A 19,643-nucleotide genomic window follows, 5' to 3' on the forward strand; every position below is an offset into this window, starting at 1 on the left:
TCATAGATAAGTTACAGAAGTCACACACTCTGTGATCAAAGTTATCCATTATTCAGCAAATCTCAGCTTCCTCATAATTGCCTCCAAGAATCTCCACTTAATTCTATCATAAGTTTTTAACATATCAAGTTTAAGAGCCATACTAACTGTCTTATCCTTTTGTCTGCTCTTCATTGTGTGTAAAGTCTCATATGCAAGGATGATATTGTCTGTGATTAGCCTTCCTGGAATGAAGGCACTTTGGCAGCTTGATATGATCAAGGGCAAAATCTTCTTTAACCTATTTACTAGTACTTTTGATGCTATTTTGAAAACTACATTACATAAGTTTATTGGCCTGAATTCACTAACAATAGCAGGACTTTTGATCTTACGTATTAAAACTAAATAAGTAGAATTAATACCAACATCTAATTGCCCCCCATTTAAAAAACTTAAATCAGCTTGACATACCTCATTTCCAACTGCATTCCACTAAGATTGATAAAAACAATCTCCATAGCCATCTTGCCCTGAAGACTTAAGTGGTGACATCTACTTCAAAGCTTCCTCTATCTCTTCTACTGAAAATTCTTTAACCAGATCTTCATTCATACTCATTGAAATTTTCAGTTCAACTGCTTTTAGACAATCTTCAATACATTCTGCAAAAGGCATGGTGGATTTGAAAATTCCCCCCAAAATACATTGTAAGAGCATCTAAAATTTCTTGTTGGTTTGTCACCACTCTGCCTTACTCATCTGAAATCATCTTATCATATTCCTCTTCCTTCTTTGAATAGCACATGCATAAAAGAACTTAGTATTCTTATCTCCCATCTAGTGCCAAGATTGCTTAGCCATTTGCCTCCATTTAACATCTTCTTGCTGAAGTATAAGACCTATCTTCTTTTGTAATTATTTTATAACAGCTACATTATGAGGACCTTAATTCAATTGCTCCCATTTAAGCCTTTCATTTATAGACTTAAGTTCCTCCTCTGCAGTCTACTTCTTAAGTGAATCCCATCAAAATTGAGCCCTTCGACACCACTGAAGTTTTTTCTCAACTACCTTGAATTTGTCTGGGACATCAGCAACCCTTCTCCAAGCCTCTTGCACCACTGCCTCTCCTTCCTCCTCTAATAACCACTTAAAGCATTGGCAATGGCCTCTCCATTGCCCAATGCAAGTCCAAAATTTAGAATGTTGCGGTTATTTTCCTCTGCATCGAACTAGCTATACATGAAAAGTTTAAGACTTCATCTACAGTAAATTCATGCCCCTCACCATACCCGGCGAGCTACTGTGCAGAGATCAAGTCTATATTTTATTATTTTATCTAACTCTCTCACTCGTGCTTGCCTCATTTTTTCTCTTCCTTCATCCCGAAATCACCCAATTTCCTCTTTGTTTCCTTCTTCTCCTGAAAGCATATTTCTCTTCTTCTCCATCGTTCGTTTTTCTTCTTCAACCCGTAAGCCTCCTTCTCTCCATCTTCTCCATCGTGCTGTTATATCTACCTGCAACCTTATATTTCTATTTCACTATTACTGATTGTGGCGCCACCATTATCAAAGCTAGTTTTTCGACAATGAAGCTCGGAATTTCAAATCTCTAGATCCGAAGCAAATTCACCCTCCCTCCAAAAATCACTTTCTTTTTCATTAAAAAAAAAACAAAACAAAAATCTAGGAAAGAAAAGATTAGGAAAAAAAGAAAATCACAGAGAGAGAGAGAGAGAGAGAGAGAGAGAGAGAGAGAGAGAGAGATGAAAGGGAAAAGAGATGTGTATGTTCAATAAAATACCTGGCATTACAGATGTGGGCTGGCAGCAACGTCGTTGTAGATGCCGTCGACTCTGGAGAGCGCTCACTTAGCTCAAATCCGGAGGGGAGGAGACTCGGGAGCAAGGGCACAGTGGAATGCCAAGGTTAAAAATGAAAAAACATACCTCAAATACCTTGGAAGCTACATTTTATGGGAGAGATATCGATATGGGTATGGGCAAATGTTGGGCCTAACACCAAACATCATGTTTGTGCTCCCGTGTGGCTATATCATATTTTGAATAATGTGGATAATGTACATAATTTGTACATGTTATCCGCTTGCTTGTATTCATTGGTGAAATGCAGGGCATTTTTTACAATTTTCTAAACAAAACTAGATGGTGACCATGTAAAATATCTACACCAACAAAACTAGATATTTGTTGGCAACCACGATTTTAAATGTAAATGTTGGATAGAATAAATGTTGGTATGTTTGTATATGTGATTGTTGGATGAATGATTGGCAAAATATATTTATTGAATAATTAGGTTGAGGGAAGAAATAGTTGAAAAATAATAATTTTTTTTAATAAAGTTATTAATTGATATATGAAGTGTACTTGCAAAATATTAAAAAAACAATTATCAAATATTATTAAAATATATAATATTATATTATTATTTAGACTTTAAGAATACTAGTCCAATGTGGACTCATCTAACTAAAACTTGATATTATGGCCAAAAGTCAACATTCTAGCTAAATGTTAGACTTGGCAATGGCCTAGCCATTGCCAATGCTCTTAGCTTCATATCTAAACAACCACCTTCTTCTTCCCTTTTCTATGCATTCTTATTTGATAGTTAATACAAGTGGCTTGTAATCATAACTTCTAGCTTGCATAACTTCTACTTCAGCATTCTTGAACAAATCTGACCATCTAGGATTAACCACACTCTATCTAACCTCTCCTTCGTAAAAGAATTGTCCAAATTTAACTCTACATCACCCTCTCCCAATTTCTTTATATAAGTACTATTTCCTTCCTTGTTAAATCCCCAAGCTACAGCATCAAACTCACGCACACAATCTAGTCTTCCTACCCTCTAATTTTCTTTTTTCATAGCCACCAACCACCTTAAACAACCAAGGAGAACACCCTGAGAAGTAGTCCCATAAACACTAGCCCTTCATGTCACCGCTTGCACAACAACACCACAAGATCATAATCACAAGCACTGCCAACCCATGGGCAAATTAGAAACCCCACAGCCACAAGCCACTACGAGAAGCAACCGCCCAACTGTTAAGATCATTGCACCACCTACGTGAAGCTTCGACCTAGTGCCCAATTCCTAGCATGCACAGACTGAAGCTCAACTGTATGTGCACCGAGATAAGCCTCTGCATACTCTTCTACGTCCAGCCACCCCAAGCCACAGGAAGCTCCTCCACGTCTCCTCCCTTAGCCACATCATACACATGGTAGTACACCATGAACCACTACCCTTCCCATATGCAGTGACCATCATATGGCAAACAGAGCCGTCCTGCAGCCCATGTAAACTATGCCAAATGCACCCCTATTTTTCCACACCAAAATAGAGCACGACTCCTCCACACACCAACCTCAGTCTCATCAAGGCCACCATCGTCTCTTCCTCACTCCTACTCATAACCACCATCACCCCTCCATTGCACCGTAATCCCCATCCTCATGTTGTTCTCTATCTCTCTCTCTCTCCCTCTCTCTCCCTCTCTTTGCCTCTCAGTTATTATACCATGGATCACAGCACACACATTTTTTACTTAAGTCCCTCGGTGTAAGTCATCTAACCATCTATTATTCAGGTCTTATAGAAACTACATTTTAAATTGGAAAGGACAATGCTCTATAAATATTGGATTAGTGGTACGAGGTAAGTAGAATCATTATACCCTTACACGTATGTACGATAAACGGCATGTCTTATATAAAAGTATTATGCATGTACATCTTCCATTGGAAGCCCCTTTTATATAACGAAGTTATCAATAATTTATAAATAACATGATTTTATGCATAGGTTTTGTGTTAGTTACAAGACCTTCATAAAATATTTTATGAAGGTCTTGTAACTAACACAAAACCTATGCATAAAATTTTATGAAAACCCATGATTTATGTGAAGATTTATGCACTAAATTAGTTATGAAAATTCATGATTTTATGAAAGGAGCTATGCATCAAAAGATTAATGGAAAATCATTATTTTATGTGAAGAAACATGTATCATGACATTTATGAAAGAATGTGATTTCATTTTAAATCTATGATATGACAAGTATGTAAATATGATTATGATGAAGTATGAATAATAAGATACGTAACGGCCTATGTTATTATATGAAGACAGTACCATATGTTATGGGCATATTACATTGTCAAGTTGTACATTCTAGTAGTGCACCCATTGTGTCTTTCTTATGTATGGATTTCACAACCCGCAGCCACGAGCGGAATTGAAATCTACTTAGATTCACTAATCCTAACTCACGGGGCTTAACGGTGGATATTAGTCTATGACAAGTGAAGGACAAGTTCATATTCATGTTATTTATGTATGTATTTATGAGTTTGTAATGCCCCAGTCTCGAATGGGTCAAAGAGTTACTACTTCTCATTTAAAATCATATTTCACAATATAGATAAAATATCCAATTTCTCAATTACACATAGATCTCAATGATTTAAACTAACTATTCCAAAATAATTAACTAAACATAGCACAAAGTCTTAATAAAAATGTTAACTTCTCAACATACCACATCATCAGACCACGACAACTTTATTGAATAACATTCTCCAATAACAATGCCATTCTTTTGTGCTTAATCCCCTATATTTAAATAATCTTGCTCCCTAATCTTGATCTTCAATTGAAACACTTAAATAATCTAAAAAATATTATGGAGATAAGGGTGAGTTATCAACAATTCAGTAAGCAAAGAACATATACTGATATGTAAACATGAGTTATTTCAAAGAGTTCAGAATGCATAAACAAAACATTTCATTTTCTGAATGCATATCACAAATACATGTTATCAAAACATCATAGCGACATTTCAACTATTCTTAAAAAACCAATTGTTCATATTCAAAGACCATTTGTCTTAACATGACTGAACATCTTCATCTTATCATATATTTTATATCATATCATATTATATCATATACTATGTTTAACCCTCGTGATGAGGTTGTGATATCCCATGTGGCCAAATCAGGCAATATTAGATTGTAAAACTTTCTCTTATTCATTCTCAGAGCTCCGAGTGTGCACATAGGAAACAAACACGTAGAAAAACCACTTTGTTTTCAAAGTAGGTGCAGTCATATCAAAGATGTTGGTACCAACCATATAACATATCAGAATCGTCATAACAGAACCAGAATTAGAATCAAAACATAATCAGAAAGTCATGCCAAAGATTTTTCAGATGTATATCATATCAAATAGACTGCTAAACATATTCATATCATTTTCACTTATTCAAAATGTATTCATATAATATGTACAAAATTTTCAGATTTCATGCTCGCTCTTTTTGCACATTTCAAAAACATGTCTAAACATTAATCGTGTCTACACTAATCATGTCAAGAAGTATTTTTCTCTTTCATACAAATTTCATGAGTAATGCAGAAATACATAACTGAGGTTTTTTTCACATTTTCTTTTCAAAACATATCATGCACATTTTCAAAAACTAACATCGGTTCATTTTCTTTTTATGCAAAATCTAGCATAAGAACCCCGCTTACCTAGAGCTTTTAGCTTTTCAAAATTTTCTCAAAACAGTGTCAAACGAATATTACTCGTCACCTATAAGATTGTCACGTAACTTCTGTAAATTTCAATTAAACACGTATTTCGATACTTAAAAATACTAAAGTAACCTATCTTTCTCTAAAAATAATTAAATTTCTCGTAACCCTAAAATATCATCATTCCTCAAATTCATCGATTTTCACTTAATTTCTCCAACTATTTAAACTCTAAATTATTTATGAAAATTAAAAGTGTTGGGCTAACACTTATACTCAATAAAAACTAACTCATGTAAAATGCGCCTCCAACTTAATATGCACTTAACATAATCCTAACTCAAAAACAAATTCCAATGAAAGGCCAAGTAAATGACAGGTTGCTCTTAGAATCAAGCAAAATAAACAAGGCCCAACGTAAATTCATAAAATTTATATATATATATATATATATATATATATATACACACACATTTAAAAGAAGAAAACCTAAAACTTATATATATATACACACACATTCTGTTTGGCAAATAATGAGGGCATCATCCTCGTAAATACCTGTAGAAACCCACTAAAACTAGAAACTTATTTCTAAGTTGGAATGTAGGAGGCATTCTTACTTAAAGGAACGAAGGCTGCAACAGAGGCTTACCGATGAAGGAAAATGCGGCGAAGACTTGGGCGGAGCTGGGCGGCTGAGGTGGGTATGCCGGCAATCTGGGCAGCTAAGCATAAATAGAGAGAGAGAGAGAGAGAGAGAGAGAGAGAGAGAGAGAGAGAATGGAAAGGGACACGGCATCGAGGGGAGAGGAAACTCACCATGAGACAGTGAGGAGGTTTGCGATGGTCTGGGGGTGACATGCAGTGCTCAGCTGCACCTTATGTGCATGTGGAGATGAAGTGGAGGGGCTGGCGACGTTGCTAGGCTTCACCGACGTGTCACGGGGTTGAAAAACTAAGATGGGAGAGGTTTTCTTGCTCTGTTTTGGGTTCTTGAAACAAAGGCTTCTGGTGATGGTGAGGCTTGCATGGTGGTTCCTACACGTGGTCTAGGGTTGACTACAGTGGCATGGGTTGGAGGTTTGATATGGTGGCCTGGCGGCTTCTATCATGTAGGAGAGAACTCGGCAGCATTGGGTGGTTTGCGCGTTTACCGTGGACTGTGGCCGTGGGGAGGTGGTTTTCAACAAAAGATTGGTGATGGTGGTTTACGATCTGGGGCTATTGCCATGGTGGAGAGGAGGGTTACGGTGGTTGGCAACACGTGGTTTGGTGGTCACGGTACTGTGGGTGGACTTCACTCAAGACTTGCGTGAGTGAGAGCTCATATATGGATGGTAAAATGGAGAGATTAACTGCTCGGACTCAAGGTTAGTCGGCAGTGGTGGGTGTGGCGAAGCTTGAGAGAAAATCGAGTGGATAAGAGTTGGGTTTACAGCAATCCATTTGGCTCAAACTGTGGTGGTTTTTCTTCTTGTGGCTACTGAAAGTGGAGGAGAGGGTGCCGTGTTTTGGGGTGATTGAAGCTTGAACGTGGGCTGCGTTTTGATGCTCTGAATGTAGAAGGGGAATGAAGGCTCGTGCACCTAACGGTTTCTATATGGTCCTTGACGTGGTGAACGTGGGAGTGCAGGATGTTACCGTTTGTTTGGGTGGCTGCCGGTAATGGAAGGAAGTTAACGTGGTGTTGTGCAATGCATAGTGTACTGTTAAGTACGGTGAATGTGTGTATAGCTACCTGCAGCAATCGGGAAAGAGATTGTTGTTCAGTACTGAAACCCTAGTGGGAGAGGAAGGTAGGAAAAATTCCATATGCATGGTCTGTACGTAGGATGGAAATCAGAATTGGGCTCGCCTAGGCCACCCGAACGGGTTTTGGTCCTTTTTGGGCTTCCTAAATTTTTTAGCCCATTAATCCCATCTCATCACTAACTACTAAACCTTAGCAGGTCTTAAAATATACTTGTTGACTCTCGGGCCTAATTAAAAATCTCGACTAACAAAAAGTTTTAGCTCGTGAGATTATACTAAATTTTTCAATCAATCTCGAATAAGGTTTCCGAAATATTCCACCAAAATAAAAATTTGGACACGTAGCATATCAGTAATTTCTTGTTAAATTCTCAAATGGGCTTCCCATATCATATGGGCCAAATGTATTAACCTAAATAAATTAATAGTACACATGCTCACAAACTGCATGCTTTAATTGCCATATATGTAAAATGTCTATAATTTACACATTATAATTTGTATTTGAGAAGCTAGGATATATGAAAATTCAACGGTGAGCATGAGCAGTTCTTATCCAGAGTAACTTAGTAAGTACTTGGGAGAGAGAGAGAGAGAGAGAGAGAGAGAGAAGAGAGAGAGAGAGATTAACCGAACCAATCCATGGCACTCAGCAACAAATTAATGTAATTAAGCTTGGTTTTCCAAACAATATTGGATATGACTTCATGAACAAAGTAAATTAAGACGTAGGTCAATATATATATAGCTTACCCAGCCTGCAGCTAGGCCATGCATGCAATTCATGTTCAGGTAACTAAAGAAGCCATATATATACACAAAATCAAATTTAATGAGATGATGGTGTTGGTGATGAAGTGGCTGATAACTGGAACATCAAACCTGGAGTTGTAACCAACAATATTGTGCTATACATGGCTTTGCGGGTCAACTACTGGATCAATATTGGATCTAGGTCTTCAAACATTAATGCTCACAACATATCAAAATCTAATAAAAAGTCTCATAGCTAATTATAGAGATATTCCAAATGCATTGATTTGTGACATTATATAATTGAATGATGATAAAAATTTTGTGCAAGGTAAAGCTAGCAAAAGAATAAATATTCCAAAGGATCGAGTTTAGCATTAGCTAAAAGTTCTGATATCACGTAAAATCATCACTTGCCTAGAAAATTTAAACTAATAATTTATTTTATATTTTAATGTGGAAGGTAAAACAGATAGTAAACTTAAAAGCATATTATGTAATTATATTGTAGTCTTCCATATGTCCTCCCCCACCAACCTTATTTATTATATTACCTAATATATATTTTGCCATATATATGTACGTATCCGCTATATATCATACTGAACATTGAAAACTCGGAAGATCGATCGGTATTGGACGGACATCTTCTTCGATCGTCCACGACCAGGCCGCCATGCAGCTAATTAATAGCTGCTGGTTGGTTGATTAATATTCATGGCTGCAGTACAACATTGTCTATCCACAACCTCAATGAGCTTGTTTGCTATGGAACTCGCGTACACAGAAGACCCTTCATATATCTGCACCCAAATAAATCAAACCACAGGCAAACCCTTCTTATATATAACGTATGTATATGATCTCGATCGATGCAGGTAATTTTTATGGAGAGTTGACGACAATGACGTTGGTTTGTTTTCTATATATGTACATATACCGACCTTGGTGTTGAACAAGAAGCTGTAGAAATCGCCAATGTGGCCGCCGGCGACATGATGGAGATCCAGTTGAAGCTCGTCGAGGGCTTTGGATACAAACAGCAAGCAATTGTTCTTCCGCTGAACGAGCTTGATGGTCACCTCGTCGTCGATGATACGAACATCGACCTCGGTGTCTTTGGATTTCCTCTGAAGCCATGAGCTCCTCAAGGATCCATTGTAGGATTGGCCATCGTGAGGGTCACCAACAGGCTTCGTGTCGCAGTTCTCCAAATCCCCTGTCGTGTCTCCTACTTCAGTCTTCTGCCTCTTCCACCTCTCTCTCCCACATCTCTTTTTCTCCACCAGTAACTTCAGCTCATTCACTGTCCTCAGAAGCTCTTTGATGTAATCTATTGCATCTCCCACCACAGATGCCCTATCAGCCTTTTTAGTTTTGATTGTCCACCCAAAGGAAACACAGACCCAAGAATCAAATATTGTCATCGAAAGCAAACCAATTACTGCAAATCATCATTTATATATCTTTCATCAAATTAAATCAGATAAATGTGGAACATTGATACCTTGGTAGGGTTAGGGACAAGGCTTCTCAAGGCCTTGTATTTGTCATTCAAGTTTTGTCTCCTTTCGCGCTCAGTGGCAAAGTGTTTGGTTTCGCCATCCCTGCCTTTTCCAATGCAGCCCATGTCCCTACTGAACTCCAGCACTCCATTCTCAAACTGCCTCACATCCCCATCTTGGTACACACCCGCATTTCCCTCTCTTTCATCCCCTCCCGTGCCAAACAAGGAACCATTCCTTGAGCCTGGCAAGCTGTAGCCATTGGGTAGAGACTGGCCGAACAATTGCCTGAACAAAGGAGGCTGCGGAGGCAGGTTTAGATGGAATAGTGGGTCGTATAAAACGGAGGCGCCAGAGGCGCTGTCCGCCCCAGTTGGAATATCTCCCAGAAAGCCGAGCTGGGAGCTCTGATAACTGGCGGTTGTCTTCTGTGCCGGGTTCGAGAAGGAGATGGATGAATTGGGGAGTAAGGAGGAGGCTGAGCATCTGGGCAAGTGGAAGAGATTAAGGAGGTCCGGTGTTGGGGGGTAAGGACTGTTTGGTAGTGAAGAATAATCGTAGCTTTGGTGGCCATTTTGAATGTCAATTTGCTGCAACTGTTGTTGCTGATCTTGATGGTGGTGATGATGGTTGAAAGGATCCATCTCTTGCATCTCATGGACACCGTAAGAGCTATCCACGAGATGGGTATTGCTGTGGTTGTGACCGTTGTAGGAGCTGTCCATGTTGAATCCCAGATGCTGCTGGAGTTGAATCTCCATGGCAGTGGCTGCAGCAGCCTGATCATGAATAGGAGTCTGGTTGTGGTTGTGGTGCTGGTAGGAGAGCTCCTCCATGGAAAGTCTCAGATTGTCTTCGAAACTGTTGTGGGTACAGTTTAGGACCGTTTGGGAAAACCCATCCTCTGGTACCGCTACAGCAACAGCAACTGCATCCTCCGACATGGGGTTGGGATCAAAGCAGCCAGTCTCCTCGTACATTTTTTGGACCAGACTCTGTCTGCATCAATCAAAGCAAAAAAACCAAAAAGAGACTGATAAGTACAAGGGATATTGTGGAAGAACAGAATATTACACAAAACAATTAAAAGCTCTTGAATTTGGATGACCAATGATAAACAAAGAGAACTCGCTTAAGAAGAAATTTGCAAACAATTTAAAAGCTTACAAGGAAAAGTACCCCAGATGAAACCACCAATTTGGGAATATGAACTAAAGAGATCAAGAAAGAGAGGGGAAATGGTGTCTCCGGAATTCCACCCACATATATATATATATATAGAGAGAGAGAGAGAGAGGGAGAGAGAGAGAGAGCAATACCAAAGCAGCAGCAACAACAACAACAACAAAAGCGAAGGAGACTGGAGAGTGGTAGATGAAAGGACGGAAACTGCAAACATCTGAAAAGGAATTCTTTTTCTATATTTAAAAAAAAAAATTATTATTTTCCATTTTTATAAAGGAGAGGTTGTTACTGAGATTCCCGTCAGTGGGGACCAGTCATAATCTCCGTATTTTCTGAATCCTGATACTCAACCAGCATGACTTGCTGTGGCGCCCCCCTCTTTCTTCCTATTTTCTTTCTTTTTCTTCACCTTTATGCATGTCTGCACGTTACCGGCTTCCTGTCTTCTCTGCATTCCCTGTAATTGTATTTTGTATTATTATGACTACCGGCCAATGTCGTGTTTACAAGTGGGTTTATAAAATTAAATCATAAAATGTAGGAAAAACTATATTTTATGACTTTTTTTTCCCTATTAGTAGTAAATCTTGATAATTTGTATCCGCACTAATAAGTAATGTCTGAATATATATTAAAATTAGTTTAAATAAGGGGATATGTGACATTATTGTAACAATCATACCTTTGATGTATGTGTGTGCCAAAATTTGAAAGTTTAAAAGCGCAAATTGACTATTTTGATCATTTAAGATGTAAATTTCAAATTATGACAACAACGATTAAGATATCTTACAATTTCTAATTATCGGTGTATTAACTAGAAATATTATACATAGAGACATCTAAGAATTATGACAAGGGGTATAAAACTAAAAGATTTTCTCCAATAGTACTATATATATAGTCATACTTTTTCTCCATCCGCTATGCGTTCTACTTCTAGAACATTCACATTGGTTTATGTATATGTATATACAAAATCACATCTTTTGGAGATTCAATTTACCATACAAGCAAAACTTCTACATTGGCCTATGCAAATTTGAGACAAAATAATAATAAAATATTATCATTATTTTTTTTTTTTTTGCTTTTTTTTAATAGGGTTTGATCTTCAAATCTGTAAAATATTTGAGTGAAATATTTTTTTAGGAGTGAATGAGTAAAATATGTAGTAAAATATATAAAAGTAAAATATGTAAAAAGAGAGTGAGATGAGAGAAAAAGAATGAATAAAATATGTTTTAGAGAGTAAATAGTAGATATTCAAACATATAAAGGTATTGTTCATAACTATGCAAATATTTGAAGATGCATAATCTAATGTAAATAAATTTAAGCTCATATTATGCAAATATGACTTTGCATATACATATGCATAGACCAATGTGGATGCTCTTACCATATAAGATTGCATATAAACTAGCATTTGTTATCTCTAAAAAGGGAAGAAAAATTACTTAATTTATCTTTCATGATTTCAGTCTAATAGGTTGATTGGTTGTGCAAGATTCCCAACAAGAGAAAATGGGGCATAAGATCAATTCTTTTCATTTCTAAGTGAAATGGATTGTGTGCATTAATGTTAACATAGAGAGATACATTTATGGCACGTCGGTCTATTCTTCCCCAAATAATAGCCCTTCAATGAGTAAATGACACGTAGGCCTCCCATTTTAGCTCCACTATAACTGCACCATTGAAGCCCTCCCTCCCAAAACACAGAATCATGCAGACCCTCCCAATAGAAATAAAAAGTTCACATCAAACAAAAATGAAAACGATTGATCAGTTAATTCTTTTCAGCAACTGAAGAGCAAGAGCCAGTTATCGTCGTTGCCCACACCTATGACTATCCCTCTCTTCAACCTCGATTTTTCCTCTCTCTCTCTCTCTCTCTCTCTCTGTGTGAGAAATTAAGCTGGCTGAAATGAAATTCAACAAGATGGAGTTGGATTTGTTGTGGGCTATTGCTTGTGCTTTATTATTGGGTGGCTAGGTTTTTATGTCTTGATTTGTGAAGAGAGTGAATAGTGGTATTATATTGGCAGAAATGGCATGCCCTCCTCCAAGTGATATGGGCTTATTCAAAACGGTTGTCCAGTGATTTGTGTTTGTCTCAATTTCTCCTAAGCAAGCAAAAATGAAATGAAAACAAAAACACAAAATTGAGTAATGGAAATCTTGAGAAAGAGCAATAAAAATAAACTCAATATGAAATCAAAGCTAAAGAAAATAGAAATGGAAAAGACGATGGTGATGGATGTTTCAAATTTGACGGAACTTGGCCGCTATATGAATGATGTGGTGTCATGCGATGACAGAAGTTGGTGTCAACACTGTTGTCCGATAGTGGTGGCGATGGAACTTGCTATCGTGTGACAATTTGGAGAGTTTTGCTATAGGCTCACTGTTGTTGAACATTTTTTTTTCTTTCACATGTGATGAGTCTCATTAACTTATCTTATGAAATTTTGATGTGGCAAGTTTTTATTGGAGGCTATTAAACCCCCAAATATGGAATGTCTATTCCAAAGAGGGTCAGTAACACATAAGATATTTTAATCAATTTACTTATTGTTAGGCTAAACTATATAAATATATATATATATATATATATATATATATATATATATATATCAAACGAGAGAAGGATTTAGGAGTTGTTTGGGAATAAAGTTTGTTACATTTCATCTCAAAATTTCTCAGCTCTTCTTGAAATTCCTTATCTCATTTCTTTCTCAAATATCACTCAAATACAAATATTTTTTAATTTTAAATATTCATTTTTTTATTCTAATCATTATCTATAATCATTATAAATTTTTTAAACTTCTAAACAAAACACAAAAAATAATTTAAAATTTTCAAATTCTAAAATAAAAAATATATTAAAAAATTATATTCTAACAATATTTTAACTTTATCATATTTTTATTTAATTTTTTTTCTCTTATTTTACAAAATTCAATAAAGTATCTTAACTCAAATAATTTCACTACTATTTACAAATTTCATATCTCATCTCATTTTCCAAACATTCTCTTAATTTCTTTGAGATCTACTTCATAACAGTGTTCAACATCAACATTAAAGTTGCAGTGATCATTAACACAAACAGCAGAGTTTAAGCATCAACAAAACAAGTCCAAATGATTTCATGTTACCGTACCTGCCAATGTTACAATTGGATCCCTTTATAATTGTTATAAACAACACAAATTTATTTATTGTTAAATTCAAATCAAATTATGCTATGTGAAATTCAAATATTTTTTTTTTTTTTCAAAATAGGTTTCAAATAGAATTATTCTATATATATGGGGGCAAACTTGATTTGAAGTTAGCTTAGCTTCCATCAAGGGTACTACATATATGCCTAATGAAGGAAATAAGTTGAGAAAACTTGAGTTAGAAAACTTGAGTGGAAAACTGTCCTACTCCTGTCTAGCCTTCTAGCTAACGTGTACAACTCTAACTTTTCCAATTTTGGAGACACAAGGATCGGTTGTACAAAGAGAAGAGACGTATACATCATCATCCAAGTAAAATCTTAAACAAAAGAATAAGTTGGAAGTAAAAAGGCAAATGGACAAACCCCTTGTTAATGTCATATTTCACACACCTTTAGGTCAGGCTCTAGCAACTCGGTTCTTTGGTTTTGGGCCTACAAATACAAAGAAAATACAAAAAGACAAAGATCTTGATGGAGACTGGAGAGTCTTCGATGCCTAAGTCAGTATTACCATAACAGTCTGTGCGAGTGAATAGAGAGTTTAAAGAACTTCTTCCTACCTAGGATTAGCTTATATACCAGAGTTATGGGGGTCAACTGCCCATACCCTATGTCAAGGAAACATGTCACTTTAGTTGTTTCCCTTTAATGCGGCATAGCTTTTTATCTTTTCTACCTTGCTACAGGTGCGCTCCATCAGACCCCTTCTTACTTGTTGTCAAAGGATCAAGAGCTCCTCACATTTCTCGCCTACCTGCCTGCACAGGTTCTCAAAGGCTAAGCACCATAAGAGGAGATTAGGGCAACGTGTAGTCTCCTTTCCAGTCCTTTGAGACTTCCTGTACGATGATGGCCACAAGCCGACTTTAGCTTAGTGGCCAGGGGCCCTTAATGGGCCAATGGGTCTCTTGGTTGGCCTGAGTCTTCATGTATTTGGGCCTGCCCCGAGGGGAAAAGTCCCCTTGCACCCCTAATTGGCATATTTCTCTCACATAAATAATGCAAAAAAAAAACAGGATTATAAAGATGAATTATTTGGTCAAATTTATTGGAAATTTTTCTATCTTTTTTAGCAGGAAAACATTCATATATTTCATAAACATCATCAAGAACAAATTAGTAAAGATTGAAAGGATCTTTTTCAGTACTATAGAATCGTGGTGTACTAAAACACTCGATGAAATGATGAGAATACTTCCGAATATTATTGAAGATAATATTAAATTAAGATGAAGATCGAAATTTGAAGGATGCGGGCTGGCCCAAGTTTAGCATGATCCATTTCCAAGATATTAAGAACTATGAAAATGAAAAAGCCCTTAGTATTAGATGAGTTTAAAAAGGAGTTTATTGAGAATAAAAATGATGAAGAAAATATTAAAATTTTATTTAGACCGACAAGAATGGCATAGAATGTAATTTAAAGCATAAGTGCTTCGGATTCATGCAATTCGTGATTTCACTGCAAAAGAGTGTGTTTAGTTTAATTAGGTGGGAGCCAAAATTTTACTACACTATAGTAGTTAGACTCTCTGTGGGCCCCCACATGGCACTAATCCCCGCCATGCAAATCGCCCGACCAAACTAACCAAATACAGCCGTCTCCTCTTTGACAACATGATATATATAAATATATATATATATATATATATATATATATAATATAAATGAATAATATTTACTGATTACATAAATATCGTGTAATATTTAAAAAAAATAAATAAATATAAAATTTATATGAAAAAATTAATTTCTTAATAGTGGACGTTTCACTCAATCTTTTTCAAAAAGAATGTGTAGTATTTATAAAATTTATGACTGTATTTAATATTACTTTATAATATATTATATTTACTTTTTAAAAGATCAAAAAAGCTTTTAAAATGATTTGATTGATGTAAAATATTTTATCAAATAAATCTAACGTATTATATCAAGTAATGACAGCTTGCAAATTCAATTTAATATAATCTTTGTACAGACCTAACACTTAGCAATGTAAATCCAAATAATTTGAGATAACCGAAGTCTCATTTTTATGTATTCTAAAACATAGGACTTTGCGCTTTGGGAACCTTATTTCACCTTATATGCCTACATGGTTTAATGCCAAAAATAGTTATGAGGGGTTTCACAAAACTACATCTCTCCAAAGTCCTACATTGTAACTATGTAGTCTATGTACTAAAGACAATTTTATGCTATGTGCAGTAGCTAGGCAGCTTTAATCTTAATTGGAAGGGTTAAATCATTGTAATTGTAACACTCCAATGGAAGACTCAATACATGGCCTATATCCTAAAAGGACTGGTCAACGATATAATTGAAGTCCCATTAAAACTTTATAAAGAGCAATAACTTCTCCTTTCTAAATAATGTGTGATCTTATAAACCATTTATCCTCAATCTAATCATATGAGGGTATCACAATAATTAAGAGAAACAGTTTTATGTTACACTTTTATTAGCCGAGGGGTATATTGCTGCCTTGCAGCATTGACTAATTAATAGAACTGTTGTATGATAATTAAAGGGGTTACCAAGTATCTTTAACAGCTATTTTCTTTTGAATTTTGGAAGTATATCTAGAACTATTAGAACCCTTAGGGGTTGGTTCAAGTGTAAGGGCATTCGCTTTGGTGGTATACCCATTTTAAATCTAAGGTTTAAACTCTTAGATATAGACAATTTCTAAAGACCATGTCTCATCGGTAAAAAATTAATTAATTAATTTATTTATACGATGAGTATGCGTTACACGATATGGATTTTAACCGAGTTAATGGCATGTTGTGTTTGTGAGATTGAGATTCCTTTTTCTAAAAAAAATTAGGACCTATTGGATCCAAGGCAATTGCCGACTCAATAGTAAGGTTATTTAGGCCATTGCCTAAGGCCTCTAAAAATAAAAATAAAAATGAGGTGTTTTATTTTTAATTTTTTAAAAAAATAAAAACTATTTCATTAAATAAGATTTTAAATAATTTTTATACTTTTCAATATGTGTAAGGCTCCATAATATTAAATTTAATATTTAATATAATGAATTGTTTATATTTTCAAATAAATTTTTTAAAATCTTGCTAAATTAAGATACAAAATTTGCATTGAAGTCTCACTTTAAATTGTTGTATTAAATTTAAATTCAAAAAATTTTATTAAAAATCTTGAAAATATTCCGTATAAAAATTTATATTTTATTATATTATAATTATGAATGACTTACTTAAATTTTACCTTAGACCTTAATTTATATTGAGCCACCTCTAATTGGATCCACTTGAAAAAGCGCTCCGCCGTCTTTCCTTTCCCTTATTTTTTTCCTTCAAACAAGAAAAATGTTGCATTGCAATCCATTTTTGTCTCTTGGTACGTTTTCTCTCAATTAAATGTAAAGCCCAGAGCGCAGTCTTTTACCATTATTCACTCATTCTTGTTGATAGTTCTTTGACAACTAAAACAGTTTTCTTTTTAATCGAGCAATGTTGGAGTAATTGAACCAACCTAATTGATGATTAATACAACAAAAACCAAGACTCTGTTGCTCAATAAACAGGAACTATCATTCTCTCGAGTTGCTAGGCTTTGGCCAACATTGATGCTGACCGAATACTGAATTTTGGGGGTGAATCCCACACTTTCTTTTTTTTTTTAATGATGAAGAATCTTGAAAACCATGCAAATGGAAAATATATGTTACCAAGGTAAACCCAAAATCCGTGTATCCATATTTATCGCACAAATCAAGTAAATCATCGCCATTTTTTTTTTTTTTCAAAAAACAACAATGACTAATCTCATTAAAATCAAAGAACCAAAATAAGAATACAAGGAGAAGAGTCCTCCAGTAGAATAACCTTTTCAGTGAGGAGTAAAGCATCCTGGGCTAGGACATGAGTTACATTGTTTAAATTTCTAGGTACATACATAATAGACCATTGAGGCACTTTCCTTAGAATGAGTTTAATATCCCTGATCATCAACCCTGCAAACCAAGTCTCTTGATGGTTCTTGACAGCATTGACCACCACTTAAGAATCCCCTTCCAGAAACACTTTAGACAATCCCAGTTCATTACACAGCAAAGCCTTTAGTCGAGCAAAAGTTTCCCCTAGTTGAGGGTCTGGAAAGAGGTCAAGGGGAGATCTAAGAATAGCAAAAACCTTACCATCCCAGTCCCTGATCACAACCCAATTCCAACCTTACAATTGATCTTGTCAATGGCAGCATCCCATTTGACCTTGTAATGACCTTGTGGAGGAGATGTCCATTGTTGAACTGAAATGTTATCCTCCATTGGCATGGACCTTGCAACCTAGTTAGCAGCTTGGTAATCAGAAATAAGAAGATGGGCTTACCCTAAGACAAAACAATTTCTTTTTTGCCATAGTTGGTGGGCAGTCACAAGAAACATCTCTAGGTCCTCCCAAAGCAAAGAGGGAAGAAACTACATGAGAAGGCCCAAGAAGGAGAAAACATTTGTAGAGCTCTTTTGCAATTTTCGTAAACAAGAACCCCATACATCCTAGGCTGCCCTGCAATTCCATAGAGAATGACCCATAGATTCATGTTCCACATAGTAGATAGGGCAGTTGAGAGAGTCTACTACTTTCCTCTTGAACAGGTTTAATTTAGTAGGGACGACCTCATGGCTAGCTTTTCATAGGAAGACTTTGATTGCATTTGGAACCTTAAGTTTCCATAGTTTAGACCATAGGCCTGCACTAGGGGTTAGACTCAAGGATTGGCCCATTGTGTTATTAATGAGGTCAAGTTGTAAATGGTAGGCAGTCTTCACAAAGAATTTGTCATTCGAGGCATTCTGGACTATTGATTAGACTAAAAGGCATTCTGCTAATCATCTTAAATTCAAAATTACAAAAGAGTTCTTTCAGTAAGGAGTGATTCCATTACTGAGTATTGGGATCTATAAGGTCCTTGACCAATGTATCTTCATCTAGCATTCTCACAGGAGATTGAATGCTGAATGAAGAAGCCTTTGGTATCCATTTGTGCTTCCATATTTTGACTAACTCCCCATTTCCTATTTTCCAAATCAGACCTTCACTCAAGACCTGTTGAGCTACTAACAAGCTTTTCCATATGAATGATCCATTGTAACTAGCTTTTGCACTTAAGAACACAGACTTGGAAAAATACTTGGCCTTTAGAACTCTTGCTGCTAAAGAATGGGGATGCTAAATTAGTCTCCACCGTTGTTTGGCTACTAAAGCCAGGTTAAATTTCTTGAACTCGTTGAAACCCAAGCCCCCCACACACTTTGTTTTCTCTAGTTGCTACTACTTGAGCCAGTGAATTTTGGATCTGTCATCTTTAAGGCCCAACTAGAAATTTTGCATGATTCTAGTAATATCTTTAATCAATGATTTTGGGACTTTGAATAGGCCCATGCTGTAGGTGGGACTTGCTTGGATTACTAACTTTAGGAGAGTCTCTTTTCTTGCTTAGGACAAGAATTTCAATTTCTAGTTGCACACTTTGCTTCTAATCTTGTCAAGGATGGAGTTGAGAGCCTTGGACTTGTGTCTGCCTCATATGATGGTAAACCTAAATAGGTTTCATAAGAGTTGGAAGCCCTCACACCAGTGGTAGCCAAGAGGATATCTTTCATGCCTGATTCGGTATT

General features: G+C 36.0%; 1 protein-coding gene across 2 annotated transcripts; it reads right to left on the reverse strand.

Annotated features, from left to right (window-relative positions):
• Positions 1-8,424: 8,424 nt before the first annotated feature.
• On the reverse strand, positions 8,425-10,869 carry LOC122292658 (transcription factor bHLH91-like). Of its 2 annotated transcripts, none has more exons than XM_043101118.1 (4): positions 10,756-10,869; positions 9,579-10,575; positions 9,016-9,438; positions 8,425-8,874 (listed from the first exon to the last, which is right to left on the reverse strand). In XM_043101118.1, the coding sequence occupies exons 2-4, from the start codon at positions 10,554-10,556 to the stop codon at positions 8,758-8,760; spliced, it is 1,518 nt and encodes a 505-aa protein (XP_042957052.1). In that variant the 5' UTR covers positions 10,557-10,575; positions 10,756-10,869; the 3' UTR covers positions 8,425-8,757. The 2 variants fall into 2 exon arrangements, with proteins under 2 accessions (XP_042957052.1, XP_042957051.1); XM_043101117.1 differs by having other exon boundaries at positions 10,744-10,809.
• Positions 10,870-19,643: the final 8,774 nt, after the last annotated feature.

The sequence above is a fragment of the Carya illinoinensis genome, chromosome 13 (assembly GCF_018687715.1).
Source record: "Carya illinoinensis cultivar Pawnee chromosome 13, C.illinoinensisPawnee_v1, whole genome shotgun sequence".
Lineage (NCBI taxonomy): Eukaryota > Viridiplantae > Streptophyta > Magnoliopsida > Fagales > Juglandaceae > Carya > Carya illinoinensis.